Source organism: Galeopterus variegatus, unplaced genomic scaffold (genome assembly GCF_000696425.1).
Source record: "Galeopterus variegatus unplaced genomic scaffold, G_variegatus-3.0.2 Scaffold110, whole genome shotgun sequence".
Classification (NCBI taxonomy): Eukaryota; Metazoa; Chordata; class Mammalia; order Dermoptera; family Cynocephalidae; genus Galeopterus; species Galeopterus variegatus.
The window spans coordinates 385458-406083 of record NW_007726221.1 but is presented as its reverse complement, the minus strand read 5'-3'; the positions used below and the strand labels follow the sequence as shown (position 1 = coordinate 406083).

At 54.8% G+C, this 20626-nt stretch overlaps 1 protein-coding gene across 2 annotated transcripts; it reads right to left on the bottom strand.

Annotated features, from left to right (window-relative positions):
• Nucleotides 1–142: 142 nt before the first annotated feature.
• VILL (villin-like) lies at nucleotides 143–14047 on the bottom strand. 2 transcript variants are annotated; one of them, XM_008586504.1, is made up of 19 exons: nucleotides 13917–14047; nucleotides 13672–13746; nucleotides 13148–13353; nucleotides 11218–11326; nucleotides 9752–9862; nucleotides 9235–9434; nucleotides 8733–8811; nucleotides 8536–8634; nucleotides 7766–7904; nucleotides 7302–7402; nucleotides 5611–5748; nucleotides 5349–5507; nucleotides 4653–4832; nucleotides 3922–4067; nucleotides 2819–2963; nucleotides 1354–1539; nucleotides 1103–1174; nucleotides 641–898; nucleotides 143–383 (listed from the first exon to the last, which is right to left on the bottom strand). In XM_008586504.1, exons 1-19 carry the CDS (start codon nucleotides 14010–14012, stop codon nucleotides 270–272), a joined length of 2613 nt encoding a protein of 870 aa, XP_008584726.1. In that variant the 5' UTR covers nucleotides 14013–14047; the 3' UTR covers nucleotides 143–269. The 2 variants fall into 2 exon arrangements, with proteins under 2 accessions (XP_008584726.1, XP_008584733.1); XM_008586511.1 differs by having other exon boundaries at nucleotides 7772–7904; nucleotides 13917–13982.
• Between the last annotated feature and the right edge of the window lie 6579 nt (nucleotides 14048–20626).

The window sequence follows — 20626 nt, the reverse complement described above, 5'->3', positions numbered from 1 at the left end:
GACAGAGCCTCCGTGGAGTAGATTACAGACAGCTGAGTCCTTCTCTGGAGTGTCACCGACCACCCCCTCCATCTCCAGCGGCCCTCCCCTGCCCATGAGGGGGACCCATGCAGTGAGCCAGGCTGAAGCACACGCGCCACACTTGCGTGGGCCACCAGCTTTTATTGATAAGGGGGTGGGGTGACCAGGAGCCTCCCAGGGGGTGTGAGCAGGCTCTCCCCAGGGACTCAGGTATGTGTGGGGTGGTGCTGGCGGGGAGGGGCCTGGGTTCAGAAGAAGCCCAGCTGCTTTTTCTCCTGCTGCTGCCTCCATGTGGCCATGCTGTAGAATTCATCCTTGGATTTCCCAAAGATATCTTGGAAGTCAGAGTCTGAGAGATAGAACTGGGGAATGACAAGGGAGTGGGTGTTAGAGTAGGGGTGTCATCTGAGCCAGAGTCCTTCCCACCCAGAGCTGTCATCGGGCTCAGGGCCTTTCCCCATCTGTCTGCCCATTTGCCCACCATCCCACCTAGAACATGCATCTCCCAAGGCTCCTGCGTGTTGCCCACCACCAGCGGGTCCTGCCTTGGGCTCCTCCAGCTCAGTGTGAGATGCACTGGTGCTGGGGCAGCAAGTGGCAGGGGGTCTCGGGCACTCACCTCCTTGCGGGTGGGGTCCACGCCCTCTGGCAGGTCCTCAGCTGCCTGGTGCATCAGCTGTTCGCGGGGCAGACTCCCATTGATCACGGAGCTGGTGCTGCTGACGTAGCTGCTGGGTCTGGGGCTACTGCCACCCGCCTTGGAGCCCACCTCCAGTTTATTCTCTGAGCTGTCTTGGGAGCCTTTGAGGGCCTGCAGGGCCGAGGGACCTGCCCTGCCAGCACCTGGCCATCTGGATAGCTGGAAGTTGTTGAGTTCCTGTCCAAAGAGGGGCCTCAGACTGGGGAAGATGGGGAATAGACAGCCCACAGGGAGGCCACACTGAACGCCCCTGGCCTTTTGCCCCCAGCTGCAACCCCCTCCTCCCCCACCTACCAGGGCCCAGCCCTTCCGCTGCTCATTCTGGACCAAGCCGTCTGAGCTCAGGCCACTGTGGGGAAGCCCAGGAGCCCCAGTACTCACTGCTGTTATCTCAGAGATGGCAGGCACTGCTCCCAGGCTGCCCTCTGCCACCTCCTCATAGGACTGGCTGTTCTGGAGGCAAAAAACAGGGCAAGTATCAGGGCTGGGGTAGGACTAGGGGGCACCAATGGGAGCCAGGAGAGGGCCTGAGGACAAGACCAGGCCTCCCTCGCATGCTAGAGATCCCGAGCCAGGGCAGATCCCTCACCCCCTGAATTAGGATGGGGCTGGGGGTTTCCAGCCTCACTCACAGTCCACTTGTAGGGGTCCCAAGTGAAGAACCATCCAGTGAAGGTGGGAGGCTCATGGCCCTGCTTGATGAGCACGATGGGTGTGGCCGGGCTCCTCCCTGCTGGATGGGTCTTCAGGTACTCCTGGCCCCATGCCACCACCTCCTTCTTCCACTTACTTGCAGCTTCCCCGAGCCACAGGAAGATCTGGGCCACAGAGGGGGCCTGGCCTTGGGCAGGGGGAGGAGCTGCCCGGAGCTGACCACCTCCTCCCCACTCACTGTCCCCAGCCACACATCCCCAGCCAACCTGACACCCCAGCAAGCCACACACCCATGAACACACAAGGATTCAATCCACGACTATTTACTGGGCACCTGTTGTGTGCCAGTCACTCCTCTAGGCATTGGGGATTCAACCATAAAAAAAAGTAGGCAAAAATCTCTGCCCTGTAGAGCTTTCAAAAGGGAGCAAGTAACAGGTATGTCTGGAGGGAAAGTTTCTAACCAGAAGAAACAACCAGTGTGAAGGCCCTGAGCTGGCGGTGTGCCTGGCACATTCAGGGAACAGCGAGGAGGCCACTGTAGCTGGCGCAGAACAAGACGGGGAGAGTGGGAGGCAAGCGGGTCCAAGAGTTGGGGCTGGTTAGGTCACACAGGCTGTATAAGGGTTCTGATCTCTCTCCGAGTGAGACGGAAGCCCACAGCTTCTTCACCAACTCACACAGTGCCACGGTCACAGCCCCACGCACTGTGATGCAGACACACATTATCACAGCAACAGAGACACAATCATCTGTCACCACATGGCCAGACAGCAAATCACAGCCACACGCTATTGTCCACCGTGGTCAGACACCTGATTGTGCTTAAACACAACCACACTTGGTTACATAGTTGTGCACACCCAGCGAGTTACAAAGAAACATCGTTACTCAAAAACACAAATATAGTCACTCAGTCACTCATACCCACAGCTGGTCACTAAGAGAGAGATTGAGAGAAAGAGAGGGAGAGAGAATCTTTATCTCTCACATGTGGGCGACATGCTCAGTCTCAGACACACACAGAGCCACATACACAAAGGCCCCTACACAGTCCTATAGAATCATCACACATATGTACCTGGTCAGTCATTCCACTTAGTCACTCATTTGATGCTGACAACATGTTCAGCCACACTCGGTCACCTGGAGTCACACACACCATCATAAGGCACAGAGAGTTGCACACAACTACACATACAGTCACAATCACACATGAATCCCAAAACACACTCATAATCTCCTGCAATCTCTCTACTGTCCATGGTCTCACATCCACATCCCCACAATTGCACAACCCATCACAATGTCACACAAAGTCACACAGACTCACCCACCGCCTTACGTGCAAAGTCAGATGGCTAGATGCACACACTCACACCCAGGTATACAAACAGACACACCTCCATTCACACCCCACCCATGCAGGGGTGGCCACCCTACCTCCTGCTGGGCGTCCAGTAACATGATGTCATACTTGTCCAGGTCCTCTTGGCCAAAGAACACCACTTCTGTGAGCACCAGGCAGCCCATGTGGCTGGAGCACTCAAAAAGTCGCGGCTGGAAGCTGGGGACCTCCTCAGGGAGCCTGGCCAGTGTGGGCAGCAAGGCCATAAGCACAGAGGACACTGTGCCTCAGCAGCCTGGCCATGCTGGCCCTCGGCATGGTGCCCCACCCCAACTCCTCAGGGCTAGGAGGCCTGGACCCTCCTCTGAGCTCCACCCACCCTGTCATCCACTGCAGGAGCACCCTGCTCCTCTCTGGGCGTCAGGGTCCCCTCTGTCAATGCAGAAAGCAGATTAACCCCAGCCAGCTGTGACACAAGCTGCCCCATGAATTTCCCAGGAGCAGTCACTGGGAAAGGGACAACAGCTCAGTGGGGAGGGCCTGAGCACAGCCCTGCCCTCCCTGGATGGGAGAGCCCCTGGGCCCATCCCTGGCACACAGCCTGCCTCAGGTGCAAGGTGGGAGGAGAGCAGCTAGGCTGGGAGAGGGGGACAGCTCAGGAGACTCAGAGGAGTGCACTGCATAAGCCAGGCCCCACAGACACACCAAGAGTGGCCTGGGACTTTGCTCCCTCCTCCCTTTGAGGCATCACTCTGCCCTACCTACACACACCCTTACACACACACACACACACACACAATACACCTATTCTTGCACTTTCTATGCACTCATGCTGTACACCCATATGTCATGTTACACTGTACACATGCACACTGGGCACCACGACTCCTGGGGACTACGGGGTTGGGAACAGAGCCTTGCCTGCTTGCCCAGGACCTGGACAGTGCAGGGAGTGAATTCTGCCAGCAGATGGGGCCACTGCCCCTGCTCTCTCTGGCATCTTCCTGACCCTAGTTACCCAGGGCTAGGGAGTGAAGGGTGGGCTGTGCTCCTGGGAGCCCCTGGGGGTGGGGAGCCAAGAGTTCTCAGTTCTAGTCCTGCCTCTCCAGCTCTCTTTGTGACCCTTCATTAGTCACCCACCCTCTCTGGGCCTCAGTTCTTCCTCTGTGTAAGGACAATCTCCTCCCAGCCCTGTTACCTCTTGTTGCTGGGGTAGGGGGCCCGACCTCCCAGAGCCTCCCAGAAGTGGGGAGGCTCCTGACCCTCTAGCACTGTTTCCTTGTTCTTTCTGGAGATGACAGGGACCACCATCCGTGCCATCTCACGCTGGTCACCGTTACAGCCCTGACAAGCAAAGAACTGGGTCAGGCCCTGCAGGGGACAGGGTCTTCACATCCAGTGCCAAGTTCCACTCTGGAGAACTGGGCCTGAGACACAGGAGACCTAAAACGATGGCTAGGCATGCATGAGCAAGGGATCTCCCTTTCTTCCCCTCTGGGCGTCAGTCTCCCCAGCTGACCAGGGTCATAGGTTCTGGGATTCTCCTTGGGTCCAGAGCATAGGATGGGTACCCCCAGGCTTAGGAGGTTATTCATGGTTTATGCTGAATATTAGGAAAAAACTCCAGCAAACTGGACTAGGCCTCCCCCTTTTCCCAAGAGAAGGGACATGCTCTATGCTCAGGGCAGGAAGGAGGGGAGGCAGCCTGGGCCTGGCCTGGCTCGGCTCTGATCCATGGAGTCCCAGGTCCACCTGTCACTTTCTAACTTCCCCCAGGTTCTGGAAGGGACACTGTGGCCTGTCTCCCTCTCCTCCACCCCCCATTGGCCTGAGGCTGGACTTGCAGTCTGCATGCCCTGTGGAGGGACACCTCCCCAGCATGGCACCACCCCCCCTGGGTGTGAGTAGAGTGGCTAGTGCTGCCAGTACCTTCCCAAACCAGAGGTAGCAGATACCAGCTGTGACCAGCAAGAAGACATCACTGGAACTGAGGGATGAGGCACGGGCTGGCACCTCCATGGTCTTGGTGTTGTGGCTGTCAGTGCCTTGCAAGTGGAAGAGCCTTGTGGCAGGTGCTGGCTGCTCTTTCCCACTGTGCCCAATGCTCCCCTACAAGATGGCTGGGCCTCAGGCTGAGGCAAGGACTCCTGGGGGCTGCCTCCCTGTCCCAGTGGGGGATGACCACCTCAGGGCTCAAGGACCCTCTCTTGAAGCCACCACTGTTTTCCAGGTTCTCTGAGTGTGGAGTATGGGGACCCAGTCACTCTAAGATAGGGAAGCAGGCCCTTTCTAAATGGACCCCTCACACCATCTCTGAGGGGCAGGGCACAGTTTCCCTGGTCTTGAAGGTGAAAAGTGGGGATTGGCTTTGCCTGTGTGTGACCCAAGGCAAGGCCCTGGCTCCTTTTCAACTCCACTTTCTCACATGTGCTCCTGCTTTGTGCCTAGCTCTGGGAACTGGGGAAGAAACTCAGGCAGAGCTCACCCTTGGAAAAGCACCAGGAAACCAGGGGGTGGTAAACTGGGCCCCAGCCTGAAGAGAACATGCTCAGCAAGTGTGTGCAAGGGCCCTGGGCACATGGAGGACCAGTGAGGCTGTCGCCATAGTGGTAAGGTGGGCCCTACCTGGAAGACCACCAGCTGGCCCTGGAAGATGGCAAGGAAGTGGGGGGGCTCATTGCCCATGGTCACATGCTCCTGCACCAGGGCTCCATGGTACATGAGATCCAGCTCCTCAGCGTTGCAGTTCAGGGCTTTGATCTCATCTTCAGTGGCCTGGTGGCCCTGCAGGCAGGGGCAGTGAGGGCCTGGTGCAGCTTTCACATCCCACTCTCAGACCCCAGCTCTTGGGCTTTAAGGTGCAGCCACCCTCTCCAGGCTGACGCACCTGCCATAGGTACAGGATGTACTGGACACGGCCCAGATTCTGGTATTTATAAAGGACAAGGTAACAGTTGCCTGAACACAATTGTCCATGATGCTTGGAGTCCACAGGCTGCCTGCATAAGTCCTGGATGCACCACACCTGGGGAAGAGGGGTCAATGGGCATGGCTGGCTCCTCTACCTGAACCAGCCCACCCATCCTGCACCCAGCCAGCTCTCCTCAGCCTCCGAGGCGTTCCTCATCTGTGCAGATGAGGGGCTCACCCCAGCTCTGCCCACATGATGCTTTGCACTGGGCCTCTGCAAGGGTCTGCAGGTGACCCTTTCCCCATGGACCCTGGCACCCACCACATAGTGCCAGCCTGCTCTCAGCCAGGACTCTGAGTTTGCCTGTGGTGCCCTGGCAAACAAATTGGGGTTCACAACACCTACCTCACTTCATCTTATTGTGGGAGGAAGCAATGCCTGGGTGTCCTTTACCAACACACAGCCTGACAGTTTTTTCTGGGGAAGTTCCCCCCAAGAGCAGAGCATCCAGAATCCTGCCTTTTGCAGAAGAGGCTGACCCCAGCCACATGCCACCCAAGAGTGGCACTTACCCAGCAGCCAGGCCTCCTGGCTCAGGCCCTCTCTCTGCCTGCCTGTCCAGTTGGCTGCTGGGAGGGATCCCCTCCCTGCCTTGGAGCTTGGAGTCTGGGTCCCCAAACCCTCTTTCCCTCCCTCCCTTGCCCTCCTCTCTGATTTCCTGTCTCCCTTTCTCCCTATCTGCCCCTCTCTGTCTCTCTCTATATCCCATCTCTCCCTGACCCCTTTCTCTTCTCACTGCACCCCATCTCCTCTGTTCTTCCTCCACACCATCTCCTCCTCCTCCCTCTGTCTCCTCCTTGCTCCTTGTCTTTCCCAGTCTCATCTTCTCTCTGTCTCTTCCTGTCCCCCCTCCCTGTCTTCCTCTCTTCCTCCTCTCTTGGTCTGTTCCCACTCACCACCTCTGTCCATCAATATTAGAGTAAATGTAGGAGGAAACCTTGTGTTTTCTCCGACTTCAACCTACCTCAGGAAATAGGACCCCTCACATAGGCCCAGCAGTCCTATTCCCATATCTCACAGCACCCCCACACCAGCCTTGGGGCCAGATGGGACCACAGTTTCTGTCCCCATTTTATAGATTTAAAAGCTGAGGCATAAAAGAATTCAGTGCTCTGCCCAGGGGTCAGCCAACAAGATGCAACCCTGCCCTGTACAGAGCCTGGAAGTGGTCCCCAACCCCTAAGTCTCCCAGAACACTGGTCTGGTACCAGATGATGACCAATTTCATGTTTGCAGTTGTGCACTTGGCTGTGACTGTATGGATGTGCCTTTGTGCTAGCTACAAGATGTGAGTACGTATGTCTGTATTATCATATGTATGATTTTGTCATACATATGACAACAGGGCACAACTAAGTGTCCAAGTGTTACTGTGCAGTGTGTCTGTAGGCGTTATGTGAGTGGCCTTGGCTGTGTATGAATAGGCACAACTGTGAGCCAGCTGTCGGGAGGGTGTGTGTATATGTACACGTGTCCCTGGGTGTCCTTGATTGTGTGTGGATGTGCACCTGGGTGTACCTGGTACAGCCAGCAGCCATACCATTCACCTGCATGCAAAGCCTACACCTGTGTACCCATCTTCCCCCAATCAAGCCAGTACCGCTCACCTCCACCTTCCCGGAACCGTCGTCCACCATCCTGAGCTGGGCCGCTAGCTCAGGCTGGATGTGAAGCTTGTCCACGTCCAGCTTTACCTGAATCAATTTACCTGAAGGTGGGACAGAAAGTGTCAGTGGAGCCCTCTGCCCCGTTCCCACCCCGCCCACTCCTCACCCATCCTACCAAGGTTCTGGGTCCCGCCCCCGTCGGCCAGGCCTCGCCCCTCGCTCATCCACGCCGCCGAGCTTCCTCTTCCTGTCAGGCCCCGCCCCTCTCCTGCCAGGCCCCGCCCCGCCCGCTCAACCTGCCCCCGGGCTTCCTCTTCCTGCCAGCCCCCGCCCACTGCTGCCAGGCTCCGCCCCACCGGCCCCGCCCCGGCCACTGAAACAGGCCGCCGGGCTTCCTCTTCCTTCCAGGCCCCGCCTCTCTCCTGCCAGGCCCCGCCCCCTCCGGCCCCGCCCCGCCCGCTCACACATACCGCCGGGCTTCTTGTTCCTGCCCCGCTCCTTAGACCACGCCCGGAAGAGCTGCTTGAAAGCAGTCGACTCGCTGCCGTCGTTCACCACCTCCACGTTGGTGTAGGTCGGGTAGCCCTTAGCCTGGATGAAGCCCTGGGGAGGGGGCTGTGTCAATCCTTCGATCCGAAGGCCCACTACTCCACTCTACCCACCCCGACCCCCTCCGGATCTCCTGCTCTGGCAGCAAGGACAGCTGAGCTCCAAGAAGTGTTAATTAACCGGGCCCATGACCTACTTAACGAGCTGACTCTGTCATTACGGACTTCTCCGAGGTCCCTGAGGGCAGGCAGGGTCACCTTAGACCGGGAGTCGAGACTTGAGAAGGGCTTGCCATGACAACCCCCACAGACCCTAGGCAGAGCCCCGTCTCCTCTCCCTCCACCCTCCCCTATAAAAAGGAGGATGTATCCAGCGCAGTAGGCTTCCAAGGCTTCAAGACAGGTCCACATCTCCCTTTTACACATGGTTTCTTAGATGCCACCTGGTCTTCACTCTCAGGGCTTCAGGGGCAGGATGTATCCATTTTCTGCCCCAGGGCAGGGCTATCTCCCCTTTGAGATCCCTGGATATGGATGCTTCCCAATTCAAACTCTAGGGTAGGGCCGTTTCCTCCCTTACAGCCCAAGGCAGGGTACCCCCTACCATACTTTAGGGCAGGGCTACCTCTCCAATCAGATCTCAAGGCAGGGCTATGTCCTGCTCAGACAGGGCCCCAGGGCCTCACCACAGCCCGGCTGAAGGCAGCCTTTTTCTCCTGGAGGCTGGACATGCATCCCTGCCACACATAGATCTTCAAGCCACCCTGGTCCAGGATGTAGCAGTCCTGGGAACAAGGGTGGGGTTGGTCAGTAGGTTGTCCAGACTGGGCTAGGATTGTGGTGTGGGGATGGATGGTAGTGGCTAGGGCCAGGCTTTCCTCACCTCCTCTTGCAGTAGGTCCTGGGTCAGTGGGCGGGTTGCCAACTCCTGGATGACCAGGTCCTTGCCCTTCACGTAGACACTGGGATACAGGCACCCAGGTGTGGGCGGCCCAGCCCCTCCCTGGCCTGACTCCACTCCAGTCCCCATTAGCAACCTCCCTCCCTCAACTCCCCACACCCCGAGACAGAAGGCATAGGTGGCTGGAGCCCTGATTTGTGGTCTTGACTCTACTGCAGCCTTGCTGTGGAGGCTTAAGTAGCTCCCTGACCCTCACAGAGCCTCAGTCCTCCTGTCTCTACAATGGGTTTCTCAGCAAGGCAGCCACACACCATGCAAAAGTGCAGGCTGGGCCCAAGGGCTACATGGCCTGTCCCAGGAACCCACCACCTTTTTCTGGAGGGCTTTCTAGAGATGCTGTGTTATTACGGTAATGATCAATGTGCAGTCCTGGACTGTCCCACTCACTCTGCCCACTCCCCACCCCATCCCTGAGTCTGCTCACTGGTAGAGGCGGACATTGGCCTTCTGCATCAGGGTAACACTCTTGCTGGGCATGGCAGCACGCAGGCTGCCCACTCTGCAGCCCAGCACAGCCTCCATGATGTGCATGAGGTCAGCAGCTTTGACCTCATCATCTACTATGCCAATCTGTGCACGACCACCACGTTCTCTGTCCCGGAGGCTGCAGGTTAGGGCCAGCCCCTGCAAGAGAGGAACTGGCAATCAGGACTTCCCCAGTGTGCCCCCTCACTCCTCAGACAGCCCAGCCCGGATCCTTCCTGTCACTGCTCGGCTCCCAGAGGCTGGGAGGGGGAGGGGAGGGAAGCCAGTGTCCCCTCATCCCGGCATACAGGGGACACCACCAGTGTGGAATCTGAACTCAGCTTATACCTGGTAGGTACTTCTCAGGTTGTGATGGAGAGCCAAGCCTATCTCTTGGGGTGGCTGGAAGATGGGCACCTGGCGGACAACCCCCCTCCCCAAGTCCTGCACCCCCAGTTCCTGGGGCAGACACTGACCCGATGCTTCTCAGAAATGCTGGTCTTGGGCCCATTCCACTGGATCATCACTTTGCCTAAGTCCAACAGGAAGATGTCATCCTTATTAAAGCTGTCCCAAGAGAGCTTCACCTGCCAGAGCCAGGAGGGGCAGGGAGGGAGAAGAGATGTCATACTACCAGCACCCAGCTAGAGGGAAGCATAGCTGGGATGTCACTTGTGTGCATGAAGCTGTGTGCAACTGGGTGTATGTGTGACTGTGTCACCACATGTCATGGTGTACAGGCATGCATCTGTGTGACCAAATGTGACTTGAGGGTCACTGTGGATGTGGCTGTGTTCATCTCTAGGCATGTGTGACTGTAGGTAACGCTGCATTTCACATGATGCACATGACCAAGTATGACACTTTTCTCTCAATGCATGCCTGCAGATGTACATGTGTACATGGACACCTGTATATAAGTGGTGTGTATGTATCTGTTTCACCATGTATGTCCATGTACACATGTACATACGAGGGCACTTCAAAAAGTTCATGGAAAGATTTGTGTACCTTTTATTTTCCCACAAACTTTGTGAAGTACCTTCATATGTGGGGGCACATCAAATATGAGCAGGTGTGTGCACTCATGGTGACAGTGTATGTGTGCTTGTGTGGGGGACAGTGTGTACCTATGGATAAGGATAGTTATCCTTCAAACTGAGACACTTTGAGAGTAAAAGGGGGAACTCTCTAAATAATTATGCCAGGATAATAGACAAAACCTGGGGCTGCATGGTGTGCCTGCATGACCAGGATGTGTGGTCACTGGATCTGTGGGTGACAGTGCCGAGCCTGTGTGGGATTGTCTATGTGTCACAGGGCTGCCACATACCATGCAGACTATAACACAACTCAAGGATCACCATTCTCATTGTAGACATTGTACACCTGAATATTCAGTACCCCAAATTCCGGCCAGATGGCAGCAAAGTGTCTTGTTTTAACAAGATCAATATTTTCCCTTAATTTCTTGACAGATGGAAGTAAGGGGCACTCTGTTCTAATTTGCACAAAGGCACTATACAGACTAGAGTAGCTCCCAGGGGTAATAGTGGGAGAGACAGTGTGTGTGTGTGCATATGGGTGATAATGAGTGTGTGTGTGAGAGTGTGAAGCTGAGTACCCCCTCCCCAAATGGTGCTTCCTCCCCCTGTGCTGCCCACGAGAACCATCCAGGTGTGCTGTCTTGTCTGCCTCACCTGCCAAGTTCTTAATACGTACATGAGCCAGATGAGGAAACAGAGGGTCTGAGGAGCAGTGGCAGGGGTGGGGCTAGCAGCCTGGTGCCTTCTCTCTTCTCCCCATTCATTACAGCCCATGTGGGAATACTGACAGCTCACTGGCCCTTGCACCCCCTGTCAGCTTCCATGCTTCCTTATACTTCAGTACACTCAGGCTGAGCTGAGTCCAGAGGTCGGGTGACATCCCTGGCAGCCCTCACCTCGGTGGCAGACACGTGCTTTCTCCCTTTGATGTGCAGCAGTCGCTGGATGTTGTACATGTCAGTCTCCACATGCTTGAGGCCAGAGGCTAGGCCTCCCTTCCTGTAGCTGAGGAGGCAACAGGGTCCCATGTAAGAACATACACTGCCATGTGCAGGGATAAGTGTGGATGTGAGCACATGTGCCGGTGTACGTAGGAGAGACACATGTCTGTTTAATACATGTGTTTGAGTAGATGTGAGCACATGTATGTACAAGTCCATGGGTGCACATTTGGGGCACAAGTGTACATTTGTTTATCTGTGTGTTGAGATGTGGACACATGCACATATATCTACATGTGTATACATGCGGGGGCAGAGTGTGTACCTGTTTACCCTTGGAAGTCTAGATGTGAGTGCCTGGAAGCAGGCAACACCATATTTGTGTGCAGGTGGATATGAATATTCATTTATATTTGTAGGCGTGCCCATCTATAGGTGGACACACATAGGGGGTGGTGTGTATTTCTGCATGTGCATGTATACTTGTGCACTTGTGTTCATGTATATACTATATGCATGTATTAGGCTCAACTGTATGAAATGAAAATGGTTGAATATTGGCAATTTCCTATGCTTCAACCTAAATACACTGCAATTTTTAATTTTAAAATATTTGAAGCCATTAAGAGCAAAAAGCATATTTCTACCAGCTCTGTAACATAAAAGCAAACTCAAAACAACACTGGTGTCCACTCTTAGGTGTACACCTAAGATAAATGAACACATATGTCTACACAAAAACTTGTATACCAATGTTCCTAGCAGTATTATCCATAACAGCTAAAAAAGAGAAACGCCCATTAAATGATGAATGGATAAATAAATGTCCATAAATGTCCATTAAATGATGAATGGATAAATAAAATGTGGTATGTTGTGAAAGGTGATGAAATCACTTTCTGTTGGAGTCGGACAAAATAAGGCCAGGAAAGGCACCAGGGAAGCAGGCACATTCTTGCTTGTCTCCGATAAGAACTGTTTCCAAGGACCTTCTAAAAACCCATCAGAAAGCCCTTTACATCTTTCACATCCTTCCCGCATCTCTTGCTTCGTGTGTGCGCACATGTTTCTGTGACAAAGTTTATCATTAGATATTCTCTAGAGCTATAGTAATTAAGATACAGAAACTGCCCAGTAATGACATCTCAATCAAAGAACTGACAACAAATCTGACTTACAGCCTCTGAAATCAATGAACTCTTTTACTAAGCAGCTTATGTGAACTTCTCCTTTTTTGCCAAAAAAATCTTTCTCTTACCCTTCCCTCACTGAATTCGTGGCTTGCCATGGTATGCATTCCAGATTATAATCCTATTTTCTGTTCCCGAATAAACTCAATACACTTGGAGATATTTTTCCCTAATGTACTTTTTCTAGGTTAACAATATCAATACAATGTAATATTATTTGGCAATAAAAAGAAATGAAGTAATAATACATGCTACCACATGGATAAACCTTGAAAACAGTACACTAAGTGAAAAAAGCCAGTCACAAGAGACCGCTTGTATGATTCCACTTACAGGACATGTGCAGAATGGGCAAAGTATAGATAGCAAGTGGATTGAACCACTAAGGTTGCCTAGGGCAGGTGCAGGGGGCTTTGGAGAGAAATGAAGAGGGACTCTAAATTTTTCATCATTTTAGGACGATGAAAATGTTCTAAAATTGATTGTGGTGGTGGCTGCGCAAGTCTGTGAATGTACTAAAACCCACTGAATTGTATACTTTAAATGGGGGAGGGGGTTGTATGGTATGTGAGGGTAAACCTCACATACGGTATAAAGGGTAAACCTCCCCCCTCTCTAGCGGATGAGAGAGTCACCCCAAGGCTGCTCCAGCCTGAGCTCCGACACCCCCCGCCCCGCCACACACACACACTCACATGAGGCCGGGGCGGAAGTAGCTGCGGAAACCGTCGGACTCGTGGCCCTGCGCCTCGCGGTGCTGCACGGTCGGGCCCCGCAGCGCCTCTTGCAGGCTCTGCACAGAGGCTTCCGCAGCGCCCTGGGCCTCAGCGCCCGCCGCCGTCCCGACCCAGTAGTGCAGGTCGTTGGACGCCCCCTGCGTGGCCTTCGGGCTCTGGGCGACCTAGGGCCCAGGTGTTTGTGGGGCGGGGGGTGCACAGAGGCCCCAGGGGTGGGGTGGGGGGCCAAGGGCAAGGCATGGGTGGAGAGCGAGATCGAGGATGTACCAAGGGCCACGGGAGACGTCTGGCAGGTGCTGCCAGGGGGCGGAGAGGAAGAAGAGGGAGGGAAGGGCTAAGAGGCCTCACCCGCAGCAGCACCCTGGTGGCATGATATTCTCGTGCTCTCAACTTGCCTCTTTCCAGGGCAGAGCTTATGTCTGCGTCGCCAATCTCCCCAGCACTGGGCCATGTCACTCCCTCAGACTCCCCAGGTGACTTACATGGAGGATGACATAGCAGTGTTCCTCGAAGAAGTTTCCGTAAGCCCTCTCAGGTACCGGCACCATCTTCAGGTTCTGGGAGAGGAGGGTGCTCAGTGACAACTCAGGAGACCCTCCCTGTCCCCATGACACCCTCTGGGGTGGGGTGGAGGAGGGAGCTCAGAATTGGGAGCAGGAGAAGCCTAGACTCAGAGACCCCACACTCATCCGTGTCACCAACTCTGCTGTCTGGTTGTGCCGCTCACCTCGATGATCCATATGTGGAGGTCCCTATGGCTCTCGATGGCTTGGAGGCCCTTGTTGATGTCCATCCTACTCCAGGCAGGAATGAAGAAGGACATAAGGAACAAGAGCCAGAGTTCTCAGGCTGTAGGCCATCTGGGCTCCAAGCAAGACCTCTCCCCACCTACAGCTCTCCAAAGCACCTTCATCATAGAACATGACTTTCATGAGGTGGGCTCTGTAAACATACAAATGTCAGCAAGCCAGGACAGGTACTGCAGACCTGCACACAGAGGCTTTGCAAACAGGGACCTGATTTGTCTGTGGGTGCACTCTTTTTTTTTTTTTTCCCCTTTTTTGTCCTTTTTCGTGTCCGGCAACGGATCGCAACCCTCAGTGTCGCGCCCATACCGGACCGGGACCGGCAACGGGATCGCAACCCTCGGCGCTGCACCTGCACCTCGCTCAGCCAGTGAGCAGGAACCGGTCTGTATGTGGGATCCGAACCCTCCGCAGGAGTGCCGCCACGCTCCCAAGCGGCGCACTGTAGCAATGCGCCACCGGGCTGGCCCTGTGGGTGCACTCTTAAAGCAGGGCTGAGCTCTCTGCACAGAAGCAGACTTTGAACACAGCAACAACCTCTGCAAACAGACAGGGAGTTAGAAACAGGCTATGCACAGACACAGGTTCTCCAGCCAGGGACAGGCTATGTAGATAGAAAAAGGCTTTACAGACAGGCAGAGGCTTTGTAGACAGGGACAGCTTCCTCAGACTGAAGATAGGGCTGCAACAGGCACAGGTTCTCCTGACAGAAATGAGTTCTGTAGACGGGGACCCTCTGTGTGTACAAGGACAGCCAGTGCAAACAGACATAGACTCTACCCAGGGAAATTCAGACAGGCTGGGCAAACAAGCAAAGATTGTGAACACTGACAAAGGCTCTGCAAACAGTCATAGGTTCTGTAGGCATAGAGGAGCTTTGCAGACTGGGAAAGGCTCTGCAAATGTGGATGGGGACAAACCCTCAAGACAGGGGCTCTTTGTATAAGAGGCAGACTCTGCAGATATGGACAGGCACAGAATCTTTAGCTAGAGAAATGCTTCCCAGACAGAGGCAGGCTTTTGATACAGGCAAAAGTTCTCTAGACATGGTCAGGATCAGAGTGCAAGATAGTCTCTGGAAAGACACTCGAATCCTGCATAAGGGATGTGGGAACAGGCTGGTAAAGCAATTGTGAGCTCTGCAAAGAGATTCAGGCTCTGCAAAAAGACACAGGTCCTGTAGGCAGAGTCTTCATAGACAGAGACTTTGCAGATAGGGAGAGGTTTTGTGAGCTTACACAGGTTCTGCAGACACACAGGCTCCGTTAACAGTGATAGCTTCTCCAGAGAGGGACAGAATCCACTGAACTGAGCTGGCAGGGAAATCAGTTTTGTGTTCAAGCACAGATGCTCCAGACATGGGCAGGATCTTAAAACGGGGCTGGGTTCTGGGGAAAGCCCCAGATTCTGCAAATAGGGATAAGCTCTATAGAAGAAAGTGAACTCTGGAAGCAGGTAAACGCTCTGTAAATGGGGACAGGCTCTGCTAACAGGTACACAGGGAAATAGGAATAGAGTGTACAGACAGGCATAGGCTCTGCAAACAGCGATGTGTTCTGCAGAAAGACACGGGTGCTTCCAGACAGACACAGCTACCCCAACAGTGATAGGAACAGACCTTGCAAACAGACACAGTTTCTACCCAGGGAAATGTGCAAATGGGCAAAGGCCCTGGAAAATGTCATAAATGCTATATATAGGCCTCAGGTTCTGCAGACAGAATCCAGCTCTGAAATAGGAAAAGGCTCTGCCATCGGGGACATAGTATGAAGACAGAGGCACTTATTGCAGACGAAACAGGCTCTGTTCACAGGGACAGGTACTTTAAACACAAAGCTTTGCAAACAGGGATAGTATCTTTAGGCAGAAAGAGGTGTCCCAGATGCCATAGATGGCACAGAGTGGCTCCCATTCCTCACGCCTTTGTTCTGGGCTCCTGGCTCAGGTCCTGGTGAGCTCACAGTACACTGTGGGAAACACCCAACACGGTGGCTATGGAAGTGGGTGGGTGGGTGGGGAGGTGCAGGGGAAGGGCTGCCCGGAGCTGAGTCATGCCGGTGGGAGGCTGTGAGGCAGGGCAGGCAGAGGGGACAGTCCTTCCAGAGGCTTAGAGCTGCGTTCATGACAGCATGCTGCCCTTCCTAACACCCTGTGGAAACCATGAAGACTGTTGGGTTTGGTCTCCCTCCCCAGGGCAGAAGATTACCGAAGGCCGAGGTTTGTCCTCTTGTTTACTGCCGGATCCCAGCTGCCTGGCAACTAGCAGGTACTCATTAAATAGTTGTTGAATGAATGAAGTGTGTCGCCCTGTGACTGGACTGAGTGAAAATGGAGATGGGACTCACCTGCGCCCTCTAACTGCACCTAGAACTGTTGTAGCAGTTGATGGGCTGTTGGTGTGATAATGACATGAGTGACAGGCAGACAGTGGAAATGGTGATCTCAAGCAGCAGAAAACCTGATGACACTGAGTGGTGGGCATAGTGACATGCAACTGTGACTCTGCAGCAGGACAGTGAGGGACAGGCAGAACAGTGACCAGTGACAGCAACCAGGCACCCAGGCAGGCAGTGACCAGAGATACAGACAGGAAGTAGGAGATGGAGTGCATGTAACAGTGTAAAGCAGCAACAGGGTGACAGGAAGACTACTGGCTGGACTCAGAACAGCGGCCACCAGGGCCCCCTCTGGGACAGGAAAGCCAAACTGGCTGCCAGAAAGTTGGGGCTTGGCTGGTTTCACTGGGCGGGGGCATCATCACCCCCAGGGTGGCTGTGAGGGTGCCCGATGCCCAGCTCCAGCCTGGAGAGCCAAATTCAGCTGCCAGGGCCTAAGGCCCCTCCCCATGGCACTCATGTTCGCCGTCTTCCAACTGGGGTCTGGGTGAGGTGGGGGGAAGGAATGCTCAAAGAGTGGGGGTTCCCTTTCTCCCCAGCACCCCCTTCTTTCCCTCAGGTGGTTCCTTTCTCCCCCAGGGGCCCCTTTTCAACACAAAGTATGCTTTCTGACCCCCTAAGCCCTCCTACCCACAGGTGTCCCCTTTACTCTGGGGAAGCCCCTTCCACCATCTCCAGGAGTGGGGACCCCCCACCCCATGTGCTCTCCCTTTTCCTGGAAGCCTCCTTCTCTTCGCTGGGAGCTCACTCCCTCCGCTCTGAGCCCCCTTTCTCCTCTAGTATCCCCTTGTCTCCCGTGTGCCTACTCCTCTCCCCGGTGTCCCTCTGTCCCCACTGGGCTCCCCCATGCACCCTCCCTCATGCCTCCCTCTTCTCTCCCCTGATTTCCCTTCTCTTCCTGTGCTTTCTTCCTCTCTCTCACTTTCTCTCCCCAGACACCCCCTCTTCCCCCACACCCCTCTCTCCCCTGGGTCCCCTTCTCTCCCTTGGGTCCCCTCCTTGCCCTGGGGCACTCTCCTCCTTCTCCAGACACCCCCTTCTCTCTCCCAGTGCCCCCTCCTTTCTCGGGGTACCTCTTTCTCTACTTCCTCCTTGGGTACCTGTGAAGGGCCCCTGAAGTGACTTTGCCCGACTTCCAGGAAGTGGGGAGGGGCGCTGCCTGCTGGAACGGAGTGGTGGGGTGGGGAGCAGGGCCTGGGGGGGTGGCACACAGACTGTGGGTTACAGAGATCTCCACCATGTACACAATCTGCCACTTTCTTCCACTCGGGCTGCCCTGCCACTGTCGCCCTTCCCCCCTCAGTGTTCTCACCTGTTGGGCTGCTTGCTGCTTCCCCCATTTCTGTCACCCTGCTGCTGTGTGACCCTGAGCCCTGGCACTCCATGGTCTACACCTTTGACTCAGAACAACCTCCCCCCTTCCCTATCAGTCCCTTGGAGCCCCCTCCCTGCCCAGGCCTACCTGCTGGAAACTGCTATGCGCCTTCGCCCTGCCTGTGGACAGTGCTGGGCCTGGCACGGGGCCAGGCTCTGCCCCCCCCCCCCCCCCCCCGCTGTAACTCAATCCCAGCTCCCGCCCTGCAGGACACACCCCACCTTTCAGCGCTCAGTGGGCTGGGCATCCAAACTCAGTGAATCAGTTAGTCAGCCAACAAATATTGGCCGAGCTGCCTGGGAGTTAGCACCCTCCCCAGGGCCACAGCAGAGTCTGTCAGGCCTCATTTCCTGGGTACCAGCGGCCATAGAGAGCAAGAGATGAAGGCCTGGACTGGGCTAAGGGGTGGGGTGTAGAATATATTGTGGTTTTCTTCTCTAGGAACCCAGAAGTGCCCCTGATCCCTCATGCACTGAGTGGTGGGTTCCCCCAGGACTCAGAAGGCCAGGCCTCTCTAGCAAATTTAGGAGGAAGTAGGACCAAAGCCAGAGGTGGCAGGGTTAGGCTCTGTGAGACCCAGGCCACTTCAGGAGGTGGGGGAAGGTGGCAAGGGCTCCCTCTAGACATCTCTGCTGTCTCCCCACACCACCCCCAGCCATCCAATTTGGGCTCACTTTCTGGTACAGTCCTCCTCAGGGGGCCCTGATACCCATCATGGGAGAGGCCAGTCCAGCCCTTGCAGGGAAGACACATCTCTCAGACCTTGGGTTGCCACCCTTCCAAACTTTCCCTTCTGATTGTGGGGTTGAGGGAATGCTGGAAATAGAGCCTTCTGGAAACCCCAGGGGCACAACCTCCCTTACCTTAGGCCACAGGCCTCAGTCTCAGCCAAGGCCTAGCCAGTGTGAGCGACCCCTTCAAGGACATGCAGCTAGAGCCTGCCCACTGGCTTCAAGACCCTTTTCCTGTGCTCAGTCTTCACCCCACAAAGGTCACTGTCACAGGGGTTGGGGGACTGCAAGAACTCTGGGCCAGCCTGTGCCCAGTAGGACCTACAGCCAGTGTGTGACTGTGCTTAACAGACACAGTTATGGGCCTCTGTGTGTGAAGGGCTGCCTGTGTCACAGGCACTTGGCTAGTCTCCATGTCTGCCAGTTGCCTGTCTGATCACCTGTGTGTGCTCGTGTGACAGTGTGTGTTTGGCACTGCTTGTGCATACCTGTTTCCCTGTCTCCTTTTGTCCCTGTGCCCAGCAAAATTCTGTGTACTCACTTCTCCCGTTCTCTCCTCAACCCACTCTGTTGGTCTTCATTCCCACGTCCCCCGGAAATGGCTCTTTCCTAGGCGGCCAGTGCCTCCTCTGGCCAAAGCTGGTGGTTGATATTCCGTCCCCATCTTCCCTCACCCCATCTGTCTCTTTGGGGCCTCTAAATGTCAGAGGGCACAGAGCTCAGGCCTCAGTTCCCGTCTCTTTTCTAGTTTCCTTCCAAGTTCCAGTCCCAAGGCTATAAATATCTTTTTGTAAATACCATGGAAATGCTAGTGTCTCTCCTGACCCCTCGACTCGTGCTGCCCTGCCCCTCCCCAGCCTCAGTCTCCTTCATCTGACTGGTCGCATCTCTCCTGGCATGTCTAACCTCACACTTAACATCCATCTAGGTCCTCTCTCAGATCTGCCTTCTCCAGGCCTCAGGAGCACGTTCAGCTTCAGCAAGAACATCCGGTGGGTAGCTCGCGCCCCACACCTGGGAGTCGTCCTGGGTTTCTCTTTCCCACGCCCACAGTGCCAGGCGCTCCCGCCACTCCAGGAGCACGAGCCTCCCTCTGTGTCTCTCCGGCCCCCAGCCTTGACGGCTGTCCTTTTTCCAAAAATTTTTATTGTGGTAAAATACACTTAAACTTTACCATCTTACCCATTTTTAAGTGTACAGTGCTGTGGCATTAAGTACATTCATACTGTCGTGCAGCCATCACCACCACCCATTTCCAGAACTCTCTTCATCTTACGAAACTTAAACTCTGTACCCATTAAACACCAACTCCCCACCTCCTCACCTCCCAGTCCCTGAAAGTAGAAAATAGGCAACTACCCTTCTATTTTCTGTCTCTATAATTTTGACTGAGAGGGAAGCCCCTCACCTCAGAATGTAACCATAAATCAGATCTTCCAGCAGCTTCCCATAAAGCTCAAATAAAACCCATCTGCAAACAGAGCCTTCCAGAGCCGTCCATCCCTCTGCTGCATCTTCTATCACTCCCCTCATTGCTCACTCCATCCTAGCGACAACGGTCTTCTTGTCCCTTGATGATGCCCAGCTCAGTCTAGTCTCCAGACCTCTGCACGTGCCTGGAGGCTACTCCCCAGCAAGATCTTCCCTCAGCTGCTCCTTTTCTGCATTTAGGCCCCAACCAAACTGGCACCTCCCCTGAGGGCCTTTCCTGACCACTTTAGCTAAAGCGGTCTCCCTCCCCAGACATCTTCATCTTAGTGCACTCAGAACCTGATACCCTTACCAACTGGGACCCTTGTTTAGTGTTTGTGTCCCCTTGCAGGCAAGGCCTTACTCACTGCCGAATCTCAGGGTCTAAAGTGGTGCCTGGTGGGCTGTAGTTGCTTAGCAAATGTTTGTTGACGTGTTCCTGTGAACTGCACCTGACCCAGTGGGGGGCGAGTGTGTGTGTGTGTCTGGACCCTTTGCTGGTCTTGGTCCTGAAGCCAGGTCCTGGAGTTGAGTGAGAGCAGTGTTGAGTCTTCTCCATAGCTGGGTTCCAAACCTGCTCAAGCGCTCACTGTTTGAGCGACTTTGGAGGCGTTTTTCCTACTCTTTCTGAGCTGACGTTTGCTCCTCTGAGAAGCAGG

Bases quoted from the DNA above. Each gene is read 5' to 3' on its own strand.
- VILL (XM_008586504.1), bottom strand. From the start codon at position 14,012: ATGTCCTTCTTCATTCCTGCCTGGAGTAGGATGGACATCAACAAGGGC. The intron at 9,863-11,217 runs GTGAGGGCTGCC...TGGCTCTGGCAG, and splicing joins AGCACGTGTCTGCCACCGAG to GTGAAGCTCTCTTGGGACAG. The intron at 8,635-8,732 runs GTGAGGAAAGCC...CCTTGTTCCCAG, and splicing joins AGGACCTACTGCAAGAGGAG to GACTGCTACATCCTGGACCA.